Source organism: Ruditapes philippinarum, unplaced genomic scaffold (assembly GCF_026571515.1).
Source record: "Ruditapes philippinarum isolate M1 unplaced genomic scaffold, ASM2657151v2 ctg1174_1_1_1_1, whole genome shotgun sequence".
NCBI lineage: Eukaryota > Metazoa > Mollusca > Bivalvia > Venerida > Veneridae > Ruditapes > Ruditapes philippinarum.
The window spans coordinates 117,861-139,560 of NW_026863112.1; the positions used below are offsets into that span (position 1 = coordinate 117,861).

The 21,700-nt window shown below is 32.6% G+C and overlaps 1 protein-coding gene across 3 annotated transcripts in view; it reads right to left on the reverse strand.

Annotated features, from left to right (window-relative positions):
- Positions 1-21,700, reverse strand: part of LOC132721166 (calcium-transporting ATPase type 2C member 1-like) — a 39,603-nt gene that overhangs the window by 7,871 nt on the left and 10,032 nt on the right. For 2 of the 3 annotated variants that reach the window (XM_060705423.1, XM_060705421.1), the window contains exons 5-17: positions 20,711-20,772; positions 17,838-17,946; positions 17,043-17,204; positions 16,509-16,577; positions 13,867-14,009; positions 12,253-12,377; positions 10,618-10,715; positions 8,472-8,657; positions 7,830-7,934; positions 6,145-6,159; positions 2,410-2,566; positions 1,834-2,004; positions 1,042-1,190 (exon numbers count right to left, since the gene is read on the reverse strand). In XM_060705423.1, the coding sequence (XP_060561406.1) occupies positions 1,042-1,190; positions 1,834-2,004; positions 2,410-2,566; positions 6,145-6,159; positions 7,830-7,934; positions 8,472-8,657; positions 10,618-10,715; positions 12,253-12,377; positions 13,867-14,009; positions 16,509-16,577; positions 17,043-17,204; positions 17,838-17,946; positions 20,711-20,772 (1,551 nt within the window). The remainder of the gene's footprint in view (positions 1-1,041; positions 1,191-1,833; positions 2,005-2,409; positions 2,567-6,144; positions 6,160-7,829; positions 7,935-8,471; positions 8,658-10,617; positions 10,716-12,252; positions 12,378-13,866; positions 14,010-16,508; positions 16,578-17,042; positions 17,205-17,837; positions 17,947-20,710; positions 20,773-21,700) is intronic. The other variant, XM_060705424.1, reaches the window with a different exon arrangement.

Consider the following 21,700-nt stretch of genomic DNA (forward strand, 5'->3'; position numbering starts at 1 on the left):
TATATGCATATAGGGAAAATCAATGACCCCCTGGGGCGGGGCCAATTTTGACCCCAGGGCTTTTATTTGAACAAACTTGGTAACACACTCATTAGAAGATGTTTCATGCTGAATATCTTAGCTCTAGCTCTTTGGGTTCTTTAAAAGAAGAATTTTTAAGTTTTTACTATATGCATATAGGGAAAATCAATGACCCCCTGGGGCGGGGCCAATTTTGACCCCAGGGATTTTATTTGAACAAACTTGGTAGACACTCTTGAACAAACTTGGTAGACACTCACTAGAAGATGTTCCATACCAAATATCTAAGCTCTAGCTCTTAGGGTTTTTTAAAAGAAGATATTTAAAGTTTTTTCTTTCGGTTGTCATGGCAACCAGAGTTCTGCATGGAATTAAATTCTTTGAACAATTTTTAAAGGTGACCACCAAAGGAACATTCCTGTGAAGTTTGGATGAAATTGGCTTAGTGGTTTATGAGGAGATGTCATTTAAAGTAAAAGTTTACGGACGAGGGACGGACGACGGACGCCGGACGGACGCCGGACGAAAAGCGATCACAAAAGCTCACCCTGTCACTTTGTGACAGGTGAGCTAAAAAACTTAACAGAAATGTATAAATCTTAATCTTTTTACTAAAAAGTTTTACATTTGTATTTTATTCTTAATATTTACTATCTAAGTGTAAAACAATTGAGAAAAGGGAAACTTGCATGTAGCCAAACAATAAATCTCTTCATATAAGACTGGGATTACTGTATATTATCATTATAAAGATGCCTGACAGATTATATGGCTTGATATGAATGGCTATATAACACAAAAAACATTTATAATACAGGAGAATTACTGTGAGTAAAAAAAATCTGAAAACTTCATAAATTGACAGCAGCTGCGTATATTGTTAATATAAACATCACAATCATCCAATGAAAAGTGACCTTACAAATATGCAGCATTATAATATAATCTACCCTGTCAGCCACCAAGAAACATACTGTTACTTGACAAAAATTTCATGAATTAAATTTCAAATCCACTTACCTTAACAATTTTGACTTTATTACGAGGAGTTACCCTGTAGAAAATAGTGACGTTATTTATGATGTTTTTCAAGTAAGATAAATCAAGAGCTTCGATTTCTTCTCCTGATAGAGTTGTCTCCCCATTAGATGTGAGACCAAGTTTAGCTCCTGAAATACAGAAAATATCATCATTCCTTACTGGGTTGTCTACCTTTGTAATGTAATCAATTTTTGAAGCTGAAGTTATAGTATAGAAATGATTAAATGATTAAATATATGAGACAGTGGAATTTTTGTGTGGAATAACAGGTCAGTAAAGGAACACAATGTAGGAAAAGTTCAGAGGTGACTTCTTATTAGTGTAATCATACCAGAACAAGAGCTGTTAGCAGGACAGCATGCTTGACTTTTTTCACTGCTTGATATTAAAACAAGAGCTTGGATAATGTAGAATTTTCTAAGTTCAAAAAGGGCTGTAATTCTGTCAAAATCAATGTTAGAGTTATAGGTCTTGGTCAGTGACCTGCTATGCTCGTAAATAAGTGTGTGAGTTTCAACCCATTCTCTTCAGTAGTTTTGGAGATACCAACTTGCACTCAAAAACTTAACCATAGTGTGATGCTAATGCCAATGCCTGGGCCAGTACAATAATTCTCCCATTTCTTTAAATAGTCAAGCTAAAAACTATATCATTGACAAAGAAGGTGCCTGGAGCAGACTGGACTGCTGTGACACATAAAATTATAACAAATACAATAATGACACTGCAATTATTTTGCATACTAAGTAATGTCCAGCACCAAGTACTTACCTATAGCTTTAGCAGTTTCCGCAGAATCACCAGTCAGCATTTTAACTGACACAGAACCAGCTCTCAGCTGAGCTATTGCTTCCTTCACTCCCTGTCTTGGTGGATCAGTTATCCCTACCATACCCACAAACACTAGATTATTCATACTGGGTCCATATGCCATTCCTAACACTGAAACAAAATTGTTAGGGAATTATATAATCATGTAAATTTAACAATTAATATGATTGGGCAACAATTTGTACATAACAAGTGAACACATTTCATATGATAACCTTTTTCTTCAAAATTCATCACACCACCATTACATTTACTGGCAATAATTTTAGCAAAATAATTTGGTAACACCATTAAGAGTGATAATTGACAGTACTCTTAATAAACAAACTCTTCACAGGTTTTCCACTGGTTTACTATGGGGCTCTACATTCAACAGCATTTTAAAACATAAAATATGAAATGTGAAAAACTATTTACGATAATAATATCAATTTTTATAAAACATCACTTTAAAAAAAAACTGTGATATACTACAAATAAACAATATATGCATTCAATAAATAAGGGGAGACAAACCTCTTAGACCATTGCAGCCCATTCTATAGGCCTCTTTACCGTAGATTTGTTTTTGTTTATCTTGAAGTTCAATGGTGGTACCATTACTATAAAACCTTGTACACTTCTCTAACACCCTCTGTAATGCTCCTTTCACAAAATATATCTTCTCCTTACTCTGTAACAACAACAACAAAATATAACATTGAATTCAAGTACGGCCAAAATAAAGACTTGTTTCTGGTGTCAGACACCCATCCAAAAAAGAGATACATAAGGGGAAATTTTCTTTTTATATTTTCCTGATATAACTATACATATATACAAAGATCTATATTATATTTGAAAAAGCAGAAATGCAAATAAAATTTATAAGATCAGCAGTCACACTCTATTGTTGTTTTTTTGTTGTTTTTTGTTTTGTTTTTTTTTTCTTTCTTTTTTTTTAGGAAATTGGATAAAATTAAAATACTATGCAGACGACACCTTAGCAGACGACTTTTTTCCCAGCATGCAAAGGGGTCAATATAATAATATTGTCCTATCATAATTTTAAATCAATAAATCAATCATACAATTAATTCTTAGCCTGCTGGCAGCTACTGATTCTACCCATGCAACCAGTGCAGCCCAATATCGGCTAGCACATCCGTACCATCCAATCATGGTCTGCACTGTTTGCTACTCGGTCAGAGCTTACTTTGAAGTTTTCCTTACAAAAGGTTAATGATTTTGTCAAGACTGAAAGACTGACAGGTCCATTTAAGATATTTAATAAAGGTTAAACAATGTCTCTAATATGTTTGTCACAGAGTGAGTAAAATAAGCACCCGGACCGGGTCTCAAACCAAGGACCCTCAGAACACCATTTCGCTGCTCTACCAAGACAGCTTTCCGACTGCTTGCACATAATCTTAGTGACATGTAGAGGGCCAAAATACAGCACCCTTTTTAAAAATCTGGTCATGAATAGAATAAATGAATTGCAACACAATTATAATATGAAATAATGTACATAACAAGAACTGTCGGAGGACAGTAACGCTCGACTATTCGAAAATTTGTCACTAGGGTGTTTCATTGAGTATAATAATGCTTACCTATATGAATACATAAAATTGTCCAAAAAGGTACAAACCCTTCAAGTTTCAATACATTCCCTTCAGTAGTTATGGAGATACAAGCTTACACACAAAAACTTAACCAAGAATTTCTAAGTCGAAAAAGGGGCATTATTATGTAAAAAAGCAAATCAGAGTTATGGGACTTGTGCCAATCATCTAAGATAATCACAGAGAACAAGTGTGTGAAATTCAATACATTCCCTTCAGTAGTTATTGAGATACCAGCTTACACGCAAAAACTTAACCAAGAATTTCTAAGTCGAAAAAGGGGCATGTTTATGTAAAAAAGCAAATCAAAGTTATGGGACTTGTGCCAATCATCCTAGATAATCACAGAGAACAAGTGTGTGAAGTTTCAATCCATTCCCTTCAGTAGTTATGGAGATACCAGATTACACGCAAAAACTTAACCAAGAATTTCTAAGTCGAAAAAGGGGCATAATTATGTAAAAAAGCAAATCAGAGTTATGGGACTTGTACCAATCATCTTAGATAATCACAGAGAACAAGTGTGTGAAGTTTCAATCCATTCCCATCAGTAGTTATGGAGATACCAGCTTACACGCAAAAACTTAACCAAGAATTTCAAAGTCGAAAAGGGGCATAATTATGTAAAAAAGCAAATCAGAGTTATGGGACTTGTACCAATCATCTTAGATAATCACAGAGAACAAGTGTGTGAAGTTTCAATCCATTCGCTTCAGTAGTTATGGAGATACCAGCTTACATACAAAAACTTAACCAAGAATTTCTAAGTCGAAAAAGGGGCATAATTATGAAAAAAAGCAAATCAGAGTTATGGGACTTGTGCCAATCATCTTAGATAATCACAGAGAACAAGTGTGTGAAGTTTTAATCCATTCCCTTCAGTAGTTATGGAGATACCAGCTTACATACAAAAACTTAACCAAGAATTTCTAAGTCGAAAAAGGGGCATAATTATGAAAAAAAGCAAATCAGAGTTATGGGACTTGTGCCAATCATCTTAGATAATCACAGAGAACAAGTGTGTGAAGTTTCAATCCATTCCCTTCAGTAGTTATGGAGATACCAGCTTACATACAAAAACTTAACCACAGGGACGCCGACGCTGACGCCGACGCCGACAAATGGGTGACTGCATTAGCTCGATTATTCTGCGAATAGTCGAGCTAAAAATTGTATGAAACTTTCAACTCATAATATTGCTAATTTTTTTGTTATCAACAATTTCCACCAATGTAAAAGCACATCAAAATCATATTTAAAACCACCATTTATTAGTTTCTATCTATGTTAGTCATATCTGTTTTCAACCCTGTCATGAAATAATTTCATGAATCTTCATCATTTATCAGCCTCATGCAAATTGCATAAATAACATTTCAGACTGCATATGTAAAAAGATGGTCAAACTTAATGTTAAGGTTAACAGAAAGTTGATGTCGATTCTATACACTGTTTTCTTATGACAGTATATATAGAGTGTAAAATAAAGCCAGAATTAAATATTAGTTTGATTATCATTTTTGGGTGTTTATATAAGCAATATTTTTCTACAAGAATTAAAATCTAATAACAACACAATGTTTACAATATTTCACCAAACTACTATATTCAATAAGAAAACACTTTCAAATAAGCGACCACCCCTTTGATAAGGTCACCGATTTATAAAAAACAAAACAAAAAAAAACAAGTGAAATGAATAGTTAATACAGATCTAAAGCTTTTACTATATCTATTTCTTACTAAAAATATATCAAGGTCACGTTACACAAAGTTGATGGTCAGCAAACACAAATTAGAAACTTTAACTGTATAAAGATTTCAATTCTAATATGAAAATTCTATTTATTTAGTTATATTAATACAATAATGTTTAACAGAACACAAAATATATATCGGAAACATTCAATTCTGGCCGTTAATTAGTATGACATGGAAAGTGGTTACTTTGACAGTGTTATGTGCGAGTAATTTGAATTACATTATCCAGTACCCTTAACCTGCTGAATTTATGTAATGGATTTGCTCTGCTTTGAAACTGGAACAATCCATTCACAGTTTAAAGGGACTCCACTGAGGTATTTCGACATGATGGGTGTAGAAATATTTTTCCAAAACTTGTGTACCAGTTGATATAGGCCTGGCTCAAAAACTTGTGTGCAAAGTTTTCAGGACATTCTATCAACCAGTTTATCCCAAATTTTATTGTGCAAAATTGACCAAAAATGAAAAGCTCTGCAACTTTTCAATCAAATCTGGCTGGGAATCACATAAAAATTGATTTCTGATTTAGTTCTTTGTAAATTTCTTAATTATTGTTGCAAATTTTCAAATTTCCATTATTGTTGCAAATTTTCAAATTTCAAGAGCTCTACACAATGTTTGCATGATTTTCAAATTTTACATTTTTAGGCCTTTGGACCTCAGTGGAGTTCCTTTAAGGGAAATCAGATATTAAAATATCCAAAAATTGAGCTTCCAACAGTATAGAGCCTTGTCAGACTTCATGTATGTGCACATATAGATATACAGGCTGGCCTGGCTCTATACTGGTGGCAAAGGCTGATCACTTTTGGTTCCAGCAGGTTAAAGGTCAACACTCTGGTATTATAAATCTTGTATATATATAATAAAGAAAACTTACACCATCATCAGCCATCTGTTATTAGATAAATCAGTTCACAGTGTTAGTTAATAACTTCACAGAAATTTTAGCTAGTGCTAACAAAACATGTCAATTATAAAGCATGACAACAAAAATAAAAGTAAATTTTACAATTTTTTTTTCTTCTTCAAAACATGCAGTGTGACATGCAATTATCAGTAAATCTTAAAGGCCAATCTCTCAGCCCTATTTCAAAGTCCCGCTTTCAGGTATGACTAAAAATCTCCCAGGAGTCCAGTGGTGGCTAAAGCTAATCACTTACAGTCCCAGCAAATTAATTGTTTAAAATTACTCAAAATTGTTATTTGCAAAGAGGTTTTACTAACATCTTATACATCAAAAAGAGATTTCTGGTTATTAATTAAGATTTACTGAGTCAGGCATTGTAAATTTCTAGAAAATAAGAATTTCTAAAATGGGATGGAACATGTTATGATAAAAATTAAGCATAATGAGCCCTGCATATCACAGTATCCAGGTCAGGATAACAATTTGTGGATTCAACTAAAATCTCTCTAAACATGTTCTACATGCAATGTACATTATAAGTTGACAGGTTATATGGCTGTATATAAACAGTTGTTTGTACATATAACACAAGCAGCTAGGTATAACCTGTCAAGAATATTTATGATAAATTTATAATACTGCAAACTTCCTTTTTATAGAGGAAAAAGTTAGATTTCTTCATGAATTGACAGTAGCTGTATATATAAAACTATATAAACATCACGATTATCCAATGAAAAGGGACGTTACAAATGTGCAGTATTATAAGTATATATATATACATGTATAAGGTTTGTTGAGATTCTTCAGTGTTATATTGAAACTAAAAAGGACCCTTCATTAAAGGACTAATACAAATATACTGAGAAGAACATGATAATGTTACTGTTACATGAAAATAAAATGGTGGGATACACATTTGGGATTCCATTACCAACTGAAAGAGACCTTTTTTCATGTTTTGAATCGTACTGTAAAATCAAGTATTTTCACCAAATTTCATGAAATCAAAAATTCAGACTTAATGACACAGTTACCAACAAATCTTACTTTCAGTACTTTTAAATCCATACAGTCACAAATCTTTACTTTCAGTACTTTTATATATATATATATATATACAGTACTTAGCAAAGATATTCAATTCACAAAATAAACAAAATTTAATCCTTTGTCAAAAATTCATGAATATACAGTAGTAGACTGAAATATTAGCATATTTACAGTAATCTTCATAATATAAGTATAAAGTGAAAAAAAGATATTAGTGCTTAAGGATACATAAAATGTGAAAAACATAACAGCCAAAATAATCAATTTATAGCAAATTATTCAATAAAAGCAGGACAATGTCAACAAAAATAAGAAATATACATATTATGAAAACATGCAGCTCCAGTTAATGATTAATTACTGTATAAGTGGATACTCCTGTGTGCCGAAAAAGTTAGTGAACTTTAAATTCTAGACATGAGGAAATATTATCGAATCATGCAACAATAGAATTTAATGACAGGTTGGTTGTTATTTACGCTAGAGGATATTTTAGCGATTTTAGGCAATTTGGGTAATTCGCCAATATTTCTATGTCGCTGACTTAACCACTTATACAGTAGTCAATGATATAGGAACGGAATGGTATATAAAACAATTACCTGGCCATATCTTGGAGTACACTGAACATACATGTACTTGTTATCAGAGTTAAACGGCATCTCGTCTGTACGTATATACAGGTAACGCAAATTATGCAAGTTCATCTGAAATAGTGAAATTATATTTCAACATTATTTATTTGCGACTCTGCATTTAAATAACCATATCCCTCTAGAACTTTTTGCTTTTCTGATTTGCCCCCTGACTTTTAAATTGACATCATTATGTATATATCTCTAAAATTGATATTAAATAGATAGATTCAAAATACAAACTGGACAAGCCTATTGCAAAAAATTTAGTATGGTTTGTTTGTTTCATTTTACGCCTTTTCCCAACAGTATTTCAGTCATATAGGCGGGTAGTTTCCTAACCATCGTTTCTGGAGAATTACACCAGTACTAGACTATCTTCCTCCGTGCTAAACTACCAAAGCATATCCCGGGGATCGAACCCACGCCAGAGAGGTAACTGGATTAGAAGTCATCGACTCTAACCCCTCGACCACGAAGGCGGTATTTAGTATGGTAAGGGTTAAAATATAACTATACATTATCTATGAAACTATACAATAAATAGAAATATAGCTTTTTCAGCATGATACTGTAAGATTAATACAACAAGTTAATATTAAAACACACCTTCAGAGCGCAAGCAAGTAGAGCTCCCTCTGTTGGCTGACCATGAAGCTGGTCATCACAGATCTCCGCATCGTTACATATACAGCCGACCTCTATCACCTTACACAAATCAGGATGTGATTTACTGTCCACACTCGTTCCCTCATACAACACATTTCCTATACCATTGTACCCTACACCTGTAACCTGTCATATAACAAAGGTTTATATATACTCACAATTTATCAACCGTAACCATTTACATGCTGGAATAGAAAGTGATCAGCATTGGCCACTATCATTATTCAGGCCAGCCTGCATATATCGGCAATCTAACAAGGCTGTAAACTGTTGGTAGCTCTAATTTTGTACTTTGATATTGAAACAAGAGCTGTCAGTAGGACAGCACGCTCGACTATTCTAAGTGCTTGATAGTAAAAGAGCCTTGATAATGTTAAATTTTTTTAAGTTCACAAAAGGGCTAATTTTTTTTATAAATCATGTTATAGGCCTTAGAGAGAGTCTAATTATACAGTATTGGCTTGACTATTCGGAAGGAAATGACACAAGGGTGTTTTATTGAGTATAATAATACTAATTACCTATGAATACATAAATTTGACAGAAAAGGTACAAAGGCTTGTTATTAAGATGTTTTATCAAGTAAATCACTGCTTTATTATCATGAATGCATAAAATTGTCCCAAAAAAGGCACAAACCCTTCAGTAGTTATTGAGATAACAGCTTACAAGCAAAACTTTACCATGAATTTCTGAGTTGAAAAAAGGGGGAAAAATACGCCTAAATGCAAGATAGAATTATGGATCTTTGTCAGTGACCAACAATTATGACCATAAATGCATATGTGAAGTTTTAAATAAATATCTTTAATAGTTATTGAGATATGTAAAACTTGCATGTAAACATTAACCAAGAGACTAAGTAGAAAAGGGGATATGAATCAGCCTTAATGCAAGATAGAGTTATGGAACTTGGTCAGTGACATACAATTATGACCCTCCAATTATGACCCTAAGTGCATGTGTAAAGTTTCAAGTAAATATCTTTGAAGACCTTTAACCTTTATCAAAATTTCTATTTTTCAAAGGGGCAAACAATTCTGCAAATATTGCAGGCAGAGTTATCCAACCAGTCAATCTGATGTACCTTGTTACTATAAATAAGTATTGTAAGTTTCAATTGAATATCTCAAGCAATAATTGAGATATTTGACTATACAAAAAACTTTAACCAAAATTTCTAAGTTAAAAAGGGGCATAATTCTGTCAATATTGTAGGCAGAGTTATCCAACTTGTCAATCTGATGTACCTTGTTACTATAAATAAGTATTGTAAGTTTCAATTGAATATCTCAAGCAATAATTGAGATATTTGACTTTACAAAAAACTTTAACCAAAATTTCTAAGTTAAAAAGGGGCATAATTCTGTCAATATTGTAGGCAGAGTTATCCAACTTGTCAATCTGATGTACCTTGTTACTATAAATAAGTATTGTAAGTTTCAATTGAATATCTCAAGTAATAATTGAGATATTTGACTTTACAAAAAACTTTAACCAAAATTTCTAAGTTAAAAAGGGGCATAATTCTGTCAATATTGTAGGCAGAGTTATCCAACTTGTCAATCTGATGTACCTTGTTACTATAAATAAGTATTGTAAGTTTCAATTGAATATCTCAAGTAATAATTGAGATATTTGACTTTACAAAAAACTTTAACCAACGCAGACGCCGACGCGGAGGCTGACGCCGACGCCGGGGCGACTACAATAGCTCTCATATTCTTCGAATAGTCGAGCTAAAAATTTTGAATTCAATATTTATAAGCATAGAAAGTAATTCAGCAGATTGATGGTTTAAACATTATTTACAAATTATATCTGTTTTTTTGTTGTTTTTTTTTTGTTTTTTTTTGTTGTTGTTTTCTTTGTTAAAACACAAATGCTCTTATATTAACATCTTTTCATAAATAGAAAAACAATGGTGAAATATCCTGAATTTTGAAAATATGATAATTAAGGTCAAGGCTGTTGGGAATTGTATACCATTTAATGTTTAAATCATTATTTCTGTCTATTCTGTCTAAAATGTCACTTTGCAAAATTTTTTCAAAACATATCAATTTCCAAAGGATAAATGAACTACCTCAGCATGTGTACCCTCAGCAGAATATATGTGCGTAACTGTCATCTCATTCTTTGTCAGGGTACCAGTCTTATCTGAACATATTACATTGGCACAACCTGAAATACAAATACAGGGTACCAGTCTTATCTGAACATATTACATTGGCACAACCTGAAATACAATACAGGGTACCAGTCTTATCTGAACATATTACATTGGCACAACCTGAAATACAATACAGGGTACCAGTCAGACCTGAACATATTACATTGGTACAACCTCAAATATAATAAAGGGTACCAGTCAGACCTGAACATATTACATTGGCACAACCTGAAATACAATACAGGGTACCAGTCAGACCTGAACATATTACATTGGCACAACCTGAAAATACAATACAGGGTACCAGTCAGATCTGAACATATTACATTGGTACAACCTCAAATATAATAAAGGGTACCAGTCAGACCTGAACATATTACATTGGTACAACCTCATATATAATAAAGGGTACCAGTCAGACCTGAACATATTACATTGGAACAACCTCAAATATAATAAAGGGTACCAGTCAGACCTGAACATATTACATTGGTACAACCTCAAATACAATAAAGGGTACCAGTCAGACCTGAACATATTACATTGGTAGAGCCTGAAATACAATAAAGGGCACCAGTCTTATCTGAACATATTACATTGGCACAACCTGAAATATAATACAGGGTACCAGTCTTATTTGAACATATTACATTGGCACAACTTGAAATATAATACAGGGTACCAGTCATATCTGAACTTATTACATTGGCACAACTTGAAATATAATACAGGGTACCAGTCTTATCTGAACATATTACATTGGCACAACCTGAAATATAATACAGGGTACCAGTCTTATATGAACATATTACATTGGCACAACCCGAAAAACAATACAGGGTACCAGTCATATCTGAACATATTACATTGGCACAACCTGAAATATAATACAGGGTACCAGTCTTATCTGAACATATTACATTAGCACAACCTGAAATACAATACAGGGTACCAGTCATATCTGAACATATTACATTGGCACAACTTGAAATACAATACAGGGTACCAGTCATATCTGAACTTATTACATTGGCACAACTTGAAATACAATACAGGGTACCAGTCATATCTGAACTTATTACATTGGCACAACTTGAAATACAATACAGGGTACCAGTCATATCTGAACTTATTACATTGGCACAACTTGAAATATAATACAGGGTACCAGTCTTATTTGAACATATTACATTGGCACAACCTGAAATACAATATTTTATATAATTTCTTCACACAGTTCAGTAGAAAAACCTTTCCTTACATTTAAAATTCTGTTTTTAATCCATTTTGTTATTGTTTACAATTGAATAATATTCACGGTCATGGTAATACTGTGACATTCCAGATTAAATGGTATTTTAAGACTTTAAGTATCAAGCTATGTCTCATTTCTGACACAAGTTGTAAACCTAAATAAAAACACACAGACTGCCCTTCAACTATGAGGGTAGCTCCCTTACATGATAAAAAGTTGCATCCCTTGTGGGATTCAAACAGTGATTTAAAACTGCTACACTAAATGCTTGTTATAAAAAAACTTGTATATACCTAATGTCTCTACAATTGGAAGCTTTTTAACAATGGCTTTCCTCTTGGCCATTCTCATGACACCCAAAGCCAAGGTCACTGTCACAACTATTGGTAAACCTTCTGGTATGGCAGCCACAGCTAAACTGTAAAATAATAATAATTATAATATTAAATGTATTTAAGAATAAAGACAAGAAACATGGCAATGCCATGAAACCAGATTTTCAATTATCACCATTGTAGATAAATATGTAGTAGCTGAAATACAAATACAAGCAACAAACAATGTAACTATGTGCAATGTAAATCATGAATGATGAATTTTCTATTTTTAGTAACTGTAACCTTGACCCTAAGAGGCCAAAAAGCCATCCCAAGTGAGGTCTTCATAGAAACTTGCTTTATACCAAATTTCATAAAAATATCTTATTCCAAACTAGTTACTGACCGGAAACCTATTTTCTATTTTTAGTAACAGTGACCTGACTGGAAACAGATTTTCTATTTTTAGCAACAATGACCTTGACCTTGACTCTACAGGACCCAAAAACAGGCAGATGAGCTAGCAGGCATGCAACAACCTAGATAGTTTATGTTTTTTAACTAAATAAAGTTTGGTTAAATGTTGTAGTTGTGATTAAAAGGATAATTATTACACTAATAATTAAATTTTATGGCAAAACAAAGGGCCATAATAAGGTAAAAACTTATCTAATCATAAAACCCTGACAATACACATCAGGGCACCTGAAGATAAAGCTAATGTGTGAAAATTTGAACAAAATCCTTTCAGAAATGTAGAAGCAGTTGGGCAACAGAAGAAATTGTTCACTATATACTCTATATAAGGGGAAAAAAACAAAGGGCCATAATTAGGTAAAAAATTATCAAATCACAAAAGCCCAGCAATATGCATCAGGACACTTTATGACAAAGCTTCTGTGAAAGTTTTAACAAAATCCCTTGAGAAATGTAGGAGGAGTTGCGCACAGAAGAAATTGTTCACTATATATTCTGTATAAGGAAAAAAAAACAAAGGGCCATAATAAGGTAAAAAATTATCCAATCACAAAACCCCAACAGTATGCATCAGGACACTTTATGACAAAGCTTCTGTGAAAGTTTGAACAAAATCCTTTGAGAAATTTAGAAGAAGTTGCGCACAGAAGAAATTGTTCACTATATATTCTATATAAGGGAAAAAACAAAGGGCCATAATTAGGTCAAATATTATCCAATCACAAAACCCTGACAATATGCACCAGAGCACTTGATGACAAAGCTTCTGTGAAAGTTTGGTCAAAATCCGTCGAGAAATGTAGGAGGAGTTGCGCACAGAAGAAATTGTTTACGCCCGCCCGCCCATCCGCCCGCCCGCCGACATACTTCAATCTAATAACCAGATTTTTCCTTCGGAAAACCTGGTTAATAAAATTTGATAATATTGGCCCATTATGCCCTAGAAATGCCTTTATTGTTATTCCTGAAAAGCTTTCAGTTTTGGTGTGACAAATAATTCAAAGTCAGATACCTGGCACAATTAACCATCGTTGCCAAACTTGTGATCTTTTGTTCGAGTATATTAAATAAATTTCATTTTCAAACATATAGACTATAGAAGCTGCACCATACCTTACTCCTATTGTAAACATGTCAAGAATGTGACGTCCCTGGAACCAACCAAGGAACATAATCATGCCGATTATACAAAAGGAATAAAATGATAGCTGTTTTCCTAAAATATCCATACTCTTCTGCATTGGAGTCTTTGGTGCCTGAAAGTAATAAAATATCATGTGTTTAAATTGGTTCAGTGAAAATAGTACAAAAACAACTCTAATTTAAAATTCTATATACAGTAAAAACTTTGAAAACCGGACCCTGTCCGGACTTGACCAAAAGTAAGGTTTTCAGATAGTCCGGTTTTCAGAGTTTTTACTGTATCACATATACTACAAGATCTGCAAGAAAGAAAATTACAACAAGAGCACCGCATACGGTGTTAACGTTTGACTGTAAAAAAAAACAAGTTAAAAAGTGGAATAACTTCAAAAATATTGCTTTCAGAATAATGCCACTTGTCTAACAACTGTACCTCGCCAGCCCCTTTGTCTAACAACTGCACTTTGTCATGACTAGCAAGTATTCTATGTTTCATGTTTTAAAATCTTTGAATGATAGGCTACATAATGTTTTTGCTAGACCACAATACCATTTGTTTTGCAGGACCACACTTGACTATTTTATATCACCTTCAAACCTGGCGTTGTAAAAATCCTTTTGTGCAGAATTCAAAGTCCAAACCAAGATATTCATTCTTATGATAACAGTACATCTTTTTAATGTCAGAATGTGATATCATACTTTCAAGCCATTAAACATAATTGACAACTAGAAATGTGTCATCATGCCACGGATGCCCCCGCATGCAGCCAAAATTTTAGATGTTATAATATTTAGTTCCAAATTTGTTTGCACAAATTATTTTTTTCATTTTAAGTTCAAAGCCCTTAAAACTTTTCAATGTTAACACAAACCATTTTCATACAATGTTCAAGGCACTGAAATTATTCAGTCTAAACCTTTTGAAAATAGCATATTTCATATTTGTAGCCAAAATAATGGCTAAAAGTATGAGTGCTGAAACTGAAAGTTCAAAATTTTTCCAACATTCAAGAAAGATAAGTTTGTCCAAAATCATTGAATCACGACCAAAATCAAACTTAAACTACTTATTCCTAAGATGTATCTATATTATTTTCAAAGTGAAAGGGACATAACTCTGCCAAAAATCATCAAACCATGACCAAATACCAACTTGACCTGCCCATTCCTTTGACATATCCATATGTCAAATTTGAGTAGTTGGGTAGATAATGAACAGAAACTGTAAATTTCATATTATTTTCAAAGTAAAAGGGGCATAACTCTGCCAAAAATCATTGAACCATGACCAAATTCCAACATGGCCTGGGCATTCCAAAAACATATCCATATGTCAAATTTGAGTTGAATGTGTTGTACCGTTGGGGAGATTATAAACAGAAACTGAAAATTTCATATTATTTTCAAAGTGAAAGGGGCATAACTCTGCCAAAAATCATTGAACCATGACCAAATTCGAACTTGACCTGTATTTTCTCACGATATATCCATATGTCAAATTTGAGTTGAATGTGTTGCACTGTTGGGGAGATAATGAACGGAAACTGAAAATTTCATATTATTTTCAAAGTAAAAGGGGCATAACTCTGCCAAAAATCATCGAACCATGACCAAATTCGAACTTGACCTGTATTTTGTCATGACATATCCATATGTCAAGTTTGAGTTGAATGTGTTGTACCATTGGCGAGATAATGAACGGAAACTGAAAATTTCATATTATTTTAAAGTAAAAGGGGCATAACTCTTCCAAAAATCATCGAACCATGACCAAATTCGAACTAGACCTGTATTTTCTCACGACATATCCATATGTCAAATTTGAGTTGAATGTGTGCAACCGTTACTACGATAATGAACGGAAACTGATGATGACGGAATGACAGAATGACGGAATGACGGAAGGACGGAATGACGGAAGGACGGAACAGGGTAACACTATATGCCCCGGCCATTACATGGCGGGGGCATAAAAAATCATTTTTCACTTATATTGACATAGTTTCAAAGTTTCATGAAAAAGTACTGGTACAAATAAAGAAAACTGATGATTTGTATGGCAGGACCAAACCTGACCATTTTATATCACCTTCAAACCTGGCATAGTAAATCCTTTTGAGCAGAATTCAATGTCCAAACCAAGATAATCTTATAATAACAGCAATGTTTTCAATGTTAGAATGTGATATCATATTTTCAAGCCGTTAAGCATAATTAACAAAAATTCATTTTTCACTTATTTTATATTGACACAGTTTCATGAAAAAGTATTGTTTCTTTCTTTAATTGGGTTTTACGTCTCACCTACACAAGTCATATGGCTAGGTTCCAGTTTTACTGATGGAGGAAGACCTCAGGTGCCCTTCGGAGCATTATTTCAGGCACAAACGGGAACATGAGTAAAACCACAGACATAACGTAAGCTAGCTGGAAAGCTTCCTCACATGAAAGAATCCAAAGTCCCTGTCAGGATTCGAACCCACAGTGGTGAGGGGCAAATGGCTTGAAATAAACCACCTTAACCACTCGGCCATGGACGCCCAAAAAAAGTACTGGTACAAGCGAAGAAAACTGTTTTATGTTACAACAAACTAACAGATAACTCTTACCTCTTCATCCTGCATCATTTTGAAAATCTCACCAAACTCTGAATTGTGCCCAGTACCAATTACTATACCCTATAAATATAATAAAGATATAGATCAACTCCGTGGGTAAAAACAGGAAAAACCCATTCAGTAACATAGATTGAAATGATAGAAATTATCTTCACACGAACCTGATTTCTCTATTAAAAAATGTGTGCTAACAGATAAGTATTTCAAAAGAAATGTTACTTCTAAATAAACTCATCCAATGAGCTTGATCAAAGGTGTACTCTGCCATTACTTTAATAACTCATTTTAGCCATTTGCTATACATGTACTTCTATTAACTTGGCTCAATTAAAATTTGGCCAAGCACTTCTTGTCCATATCACACTATGTTGATAAATATCATATCAAATCAGACAATCATACAAATTTGGCTTCAAAAAATTATCCACTCTATTTAACTCTGCCTTACAATATTTGCCTAGATTGCCTAGATTTCATTGCAACTCTACATTAAAATAACAACAATTTTGTACAGTAGACACATACCTGTCCCCTACCACACCTGACCAATGTTCCCATAAAAGCTATATTAGTTCTCTGAGTTATATTATTATTCATCATGGCATCTTTAGGAATGGTGGAACTACTTTTTGTGCTAGGATGATTCTCCCCTGTAAAACTGGACTCATCAATGGCCAAATCTTTTGCCTGAAATGTATTTTTTTTTCATTTACTTACCATTTTACTTCAACATATATAAACAAATAAAATATGTTATTATTCAAAATATTATTCAACATAAATTCTCCATGTTTTTTAAATTGGATATATAGTACTATTGTGTTCAATAATGCTACTATACGAAAACTAAAAATCTTATATGGCTATAGGGCTGGGTGTTTTTGTTCTCAAAATCTTGCAAAAAAGGTATGAAAATCTTGCTAATGTTGCTCAAAAGCAAGGCCCTCTAAAAGGACAGCTAAATCTCTTGTCGCTGTCTTTTGTAAGTCAAAACATCTGACTATTAAATGTGACTGCATTGTGCACATTGTCTGAATGTTATGAAAATTTGTTCCAATTTTAATACCAATCCTTCACAGAGTGTATGTGAAATGATGCAGACACAAAAATGAAAACTCACACACCTGACCTTCAAGTTACATGTAGAATGCCCTTGACCTAGAAATACTATGACCTGTGTAATGCATTCTGCACACTGTTTCAATGTTGTAAGCATTTTGTCACCTTGGTACAATAACAGGGTAACTCCTATTAAATCATATAAAGAGTTAACTCATTACTGCACTACCGTAACTATTTGACAAAGGTATGGTAACTTACTTGTATAAGTCTAAGATCGGCTGGTACCCTGTCTCCGACCATGAGATCAACAACATCGCCGGGAACCAATTCACGAGCCAAGAAATCTTCAAGTTTTCCATTACGATGACTGAATTCAAGAAAACAAAATTAAATCAAATTGATCTAGACAAGTCAAATAAATAAATGTTATGCTCAAGAATACAAGACACAGAGATATCGTACTTAGTTTATTTAACCTAAAAATATGGTAAGCACATGTCTTTTGTAAAAAAAAAAGTTTCTGACTTGTTCAAATCCTAATACATTTATCACAACATTTCGTTATAGATATTTTTTGACGGTCACAATGACTTCGAGGTAACAAGATATGACTGTATAAGAATTACATATTTAAGATTCAAATGTAGTGAAAACAGGCAAATTAATTAAATTAGACCTAAAATGAACAAGATTATATATTAAGTTAACTCAATGCAAATGGTGAGATATTCAATTCAATTTCTCACAAAAAGAAATTTGCATGATGAGATTCTAAAATCTTATACATTACAATAATATAAAGTTACACATGTACTTTGTTACTGTTTAGAATAAATGGTGAATCTTATTAAAGAGAAGTAACTCTCCTGCATTCCAATATACTAATATATTATAGCTCTTGACAGAATTATTGGCTTTACAAACTGTCTATCCTAATGTAACAAAAGGCTGTTACTGGTAAACTTGTCTGTATATTAAAGAATCACCATACATTCATTACATTAATCTTAATTAAAACACAACTTTCAGGTCAATATTTAGCTCTTCGTAGACTTTTTAAAGGCCATCTTTAAATTATTATGGCCTATACTTTTATAAAACATAAATGAACTTACTGAAATTGATGTAATTTATTTCCTTACTAAAATATAGAAATCAAAATCCTGGATGCATTTTATAAAACTTGGTGATTATTATCGCCTTATCACAAATAAGTTAAACATATACTTATGTTAAAAACCTAAAATTTGACAAACCATTTTGAAGATACTGATCTGATTGGACATTCTTACACTTTGGTTTAAAGCTACATGCCTCTAGATGAGTAAAAATATTTCAATAAAATCAAACTTGAGAAAAATGTTCTACGATGTAAGGAAAAGTAAACAGTTTCAAGATTCAAGTAATATTTTACATATAACGTGCGAATAATGACTGATTTTTCAGTATTTACGACTATATTTCTACTGCGTTACAAACGCGGTAAAGGCTATTTATGCATATTTCGACCACTTTTTGGTAATTTGGTGGTTTTTAAGTGCCATTGATAATGTGCAAATTGCTTCCTTATGGTTACTTCACAATATCACACATTCAAAAACATTTTCAAAATTTTCATGAAAATTAGAATCTGGAGGTGTGCTGTTTGAAAGCATCTATCCCATCAGCCACATAACCAATAAACTCTTAATCAAATTAAATTCTGATATTTTTTTGCGGCAGGGGGATAAAAACCAAAGCAATTTAAGCTGGCCTTAAAACACTTTCTTTCAGTGATAATCCCCTAATGGCTTAAAAACATACAAAAACAGCCCTTACTCTTTTAGTACTATCATAAAATAAATGTATATGGGGAGGTCAGAATCTGTGCTATTTTGCACTTTACTAATAACATTGAGAAAATTGACACATTTCAATGTTAACATAAAATACCCAGCATTTATAAAAAAAAAATTAATTTTAGTTTTTAGTTTTATTTATTATTACTATTATTATTTACTTAAATGAAAATGTACAGCTTTAATAAAATAAGGTAGAGGGAAAGTTAAATATTGAAAATGCATTTCTTTTTACATTCCATTAATTATAGTTTTCCTTAAATATTTTTTTCTAATACACTTTCAGCATAATTTTCCTTTTGCATTATCATATACATCCTAGTATCACAAACAAATATCTTAATTCTAAAAAAATCAATACAGAAAAAAAAACAAAAAAACCTTGAAGCTGTAGTAATTGGCAAGCACTGGAAGTAATAGCTATTTGAAATATACTCAGAAAATTACACAGATGTTGTATGAACAAAACATCAAAGTAAAATTTTATCAATATTTATTTCATTGATGATATTTTGATGGGGATTTCTGACGTTTTCATTGTGTATGCTGTCACACTTTCAATAACTGTTGTTGTTTATCTTGTTGCTGTTGTTTGTTGTTGTTGTTTTGTTTTATCATCATTGTTATTATCGTTTGCCTTTATCATATTGATATAAAAATAGTTATTTGCAGGATATTGATGCACTGACACTGTATAAATATTTCAAGGTCAAAACAAAGTGTCTTTAAGTACATTCATATGGTTTAGTTTTTAGCATAAGTGTTTGTTCACTTCAACTCCATTGTAGCTTTAACTATAATAATCATGCAAAGTTTCTTGAATAGACATGCCAACTTTTCAATTTTGGATTAGTCCATTATTAATTTTAGGGATATCAAGATGGAAATTTAAAGCAGGTCAACCAACAGTGTAGAGTGGGTTTGACCGTACCATCATGCAGGCTGCCCTATCTCTATACTGGTGGCAAAGGGTAACATGTAATAACTTTCTGTCCCAGCATTGTTTATTTGGTTAAAAATATTTAGCTATGCTAATACTCCAGAAGAGGAAATCATTTTTAATATAGCCCCTTTATCATAAGGTTTGACCACAGATTAGAGTACATTTTTTAAATTTGTCAAACCAGAAATCAGATTATTAAAATCTCTATTATTCACCATCTCCCAGTGCCATAAATCATATCCTTATATCATAATGAACTTTTCTCTACAGAGGTAAGTGTGCAAGCATATCAAGACCTGTTCACTATAGCAATTTCTGGCAAAATATCTAAGATAATATATTGTACTTACCAGTGACATTTAGGTGGCACAAGTTTTGTCAAAGCTTCTAGGGACTTCTCAGATCTGTATTCCTAAAATAATAAGAACAGAAAATACCAATAGGAATCGTTATTATTGTTGCCTTACAAGATTTTTGTTAACCTTCTTATCCATGGGAGAAAAACAAACCAAGCTGTATAATTATAAATGAAGTCCCTAATCAGTGTTTATTTAACAGCGCATATACATGTAGTCCCTAACCAGTTTTTATTGGTCATTTAACACGGGTATTTTACTTCTTTGTGTATAGTGACGAAATCATGAGGCATGTTAGAATCCTAAAATTTACAACAGTCTTGTGCTTATTTGTTCATTATAGTAATTTATAGTAACAGTTTACTACAGCTTTATTGTTTATTGTATTAACCCCCTTGAATTCTGAATGGATTTGTCCAGTTTTATATTTTGAAACAATCTATTAATAAATTTAGGGATATCACAATGAAAATTTTGTTATTAAGTCAACTAACAGTATACAGGCTCACTGGACTTCCCAAACCAACAGGTTGGCCAGGTTTGTTACAGGTGTCAAAGACTGAATAAAGCAACCAATATGATTATATCATTACTGACTCACGGTGTAAAGCTTAAAACAAGTCATGTGTCACTAAAAGGTTTGAACAGGTACAGCTTTCAATAAGGTAATATCTCTTGTAACATGTCATGAACCACCTGGCCACTTTTAGCAATGTTTTCCTTACATTTATTTCCAGCCAATACTTGTATATCTACCAATTTTATTCAAATATAAGGAGACACCTAAAATTACCTTTAAGGAAAGATTTTGACTGTAATTTTGAATCAGTTATTAAAACAATTTTTCAACAAAAACTTCTGGCCTTGAAAAACATCCATTTAAGGTATTAGGACCCTAATGGGCACTATCAGAAACTAAAAAATTGACAGCATAGGTCAGATGTATACCTTAAAGTACACCTGTATGCAAAATTTAAACAAAGT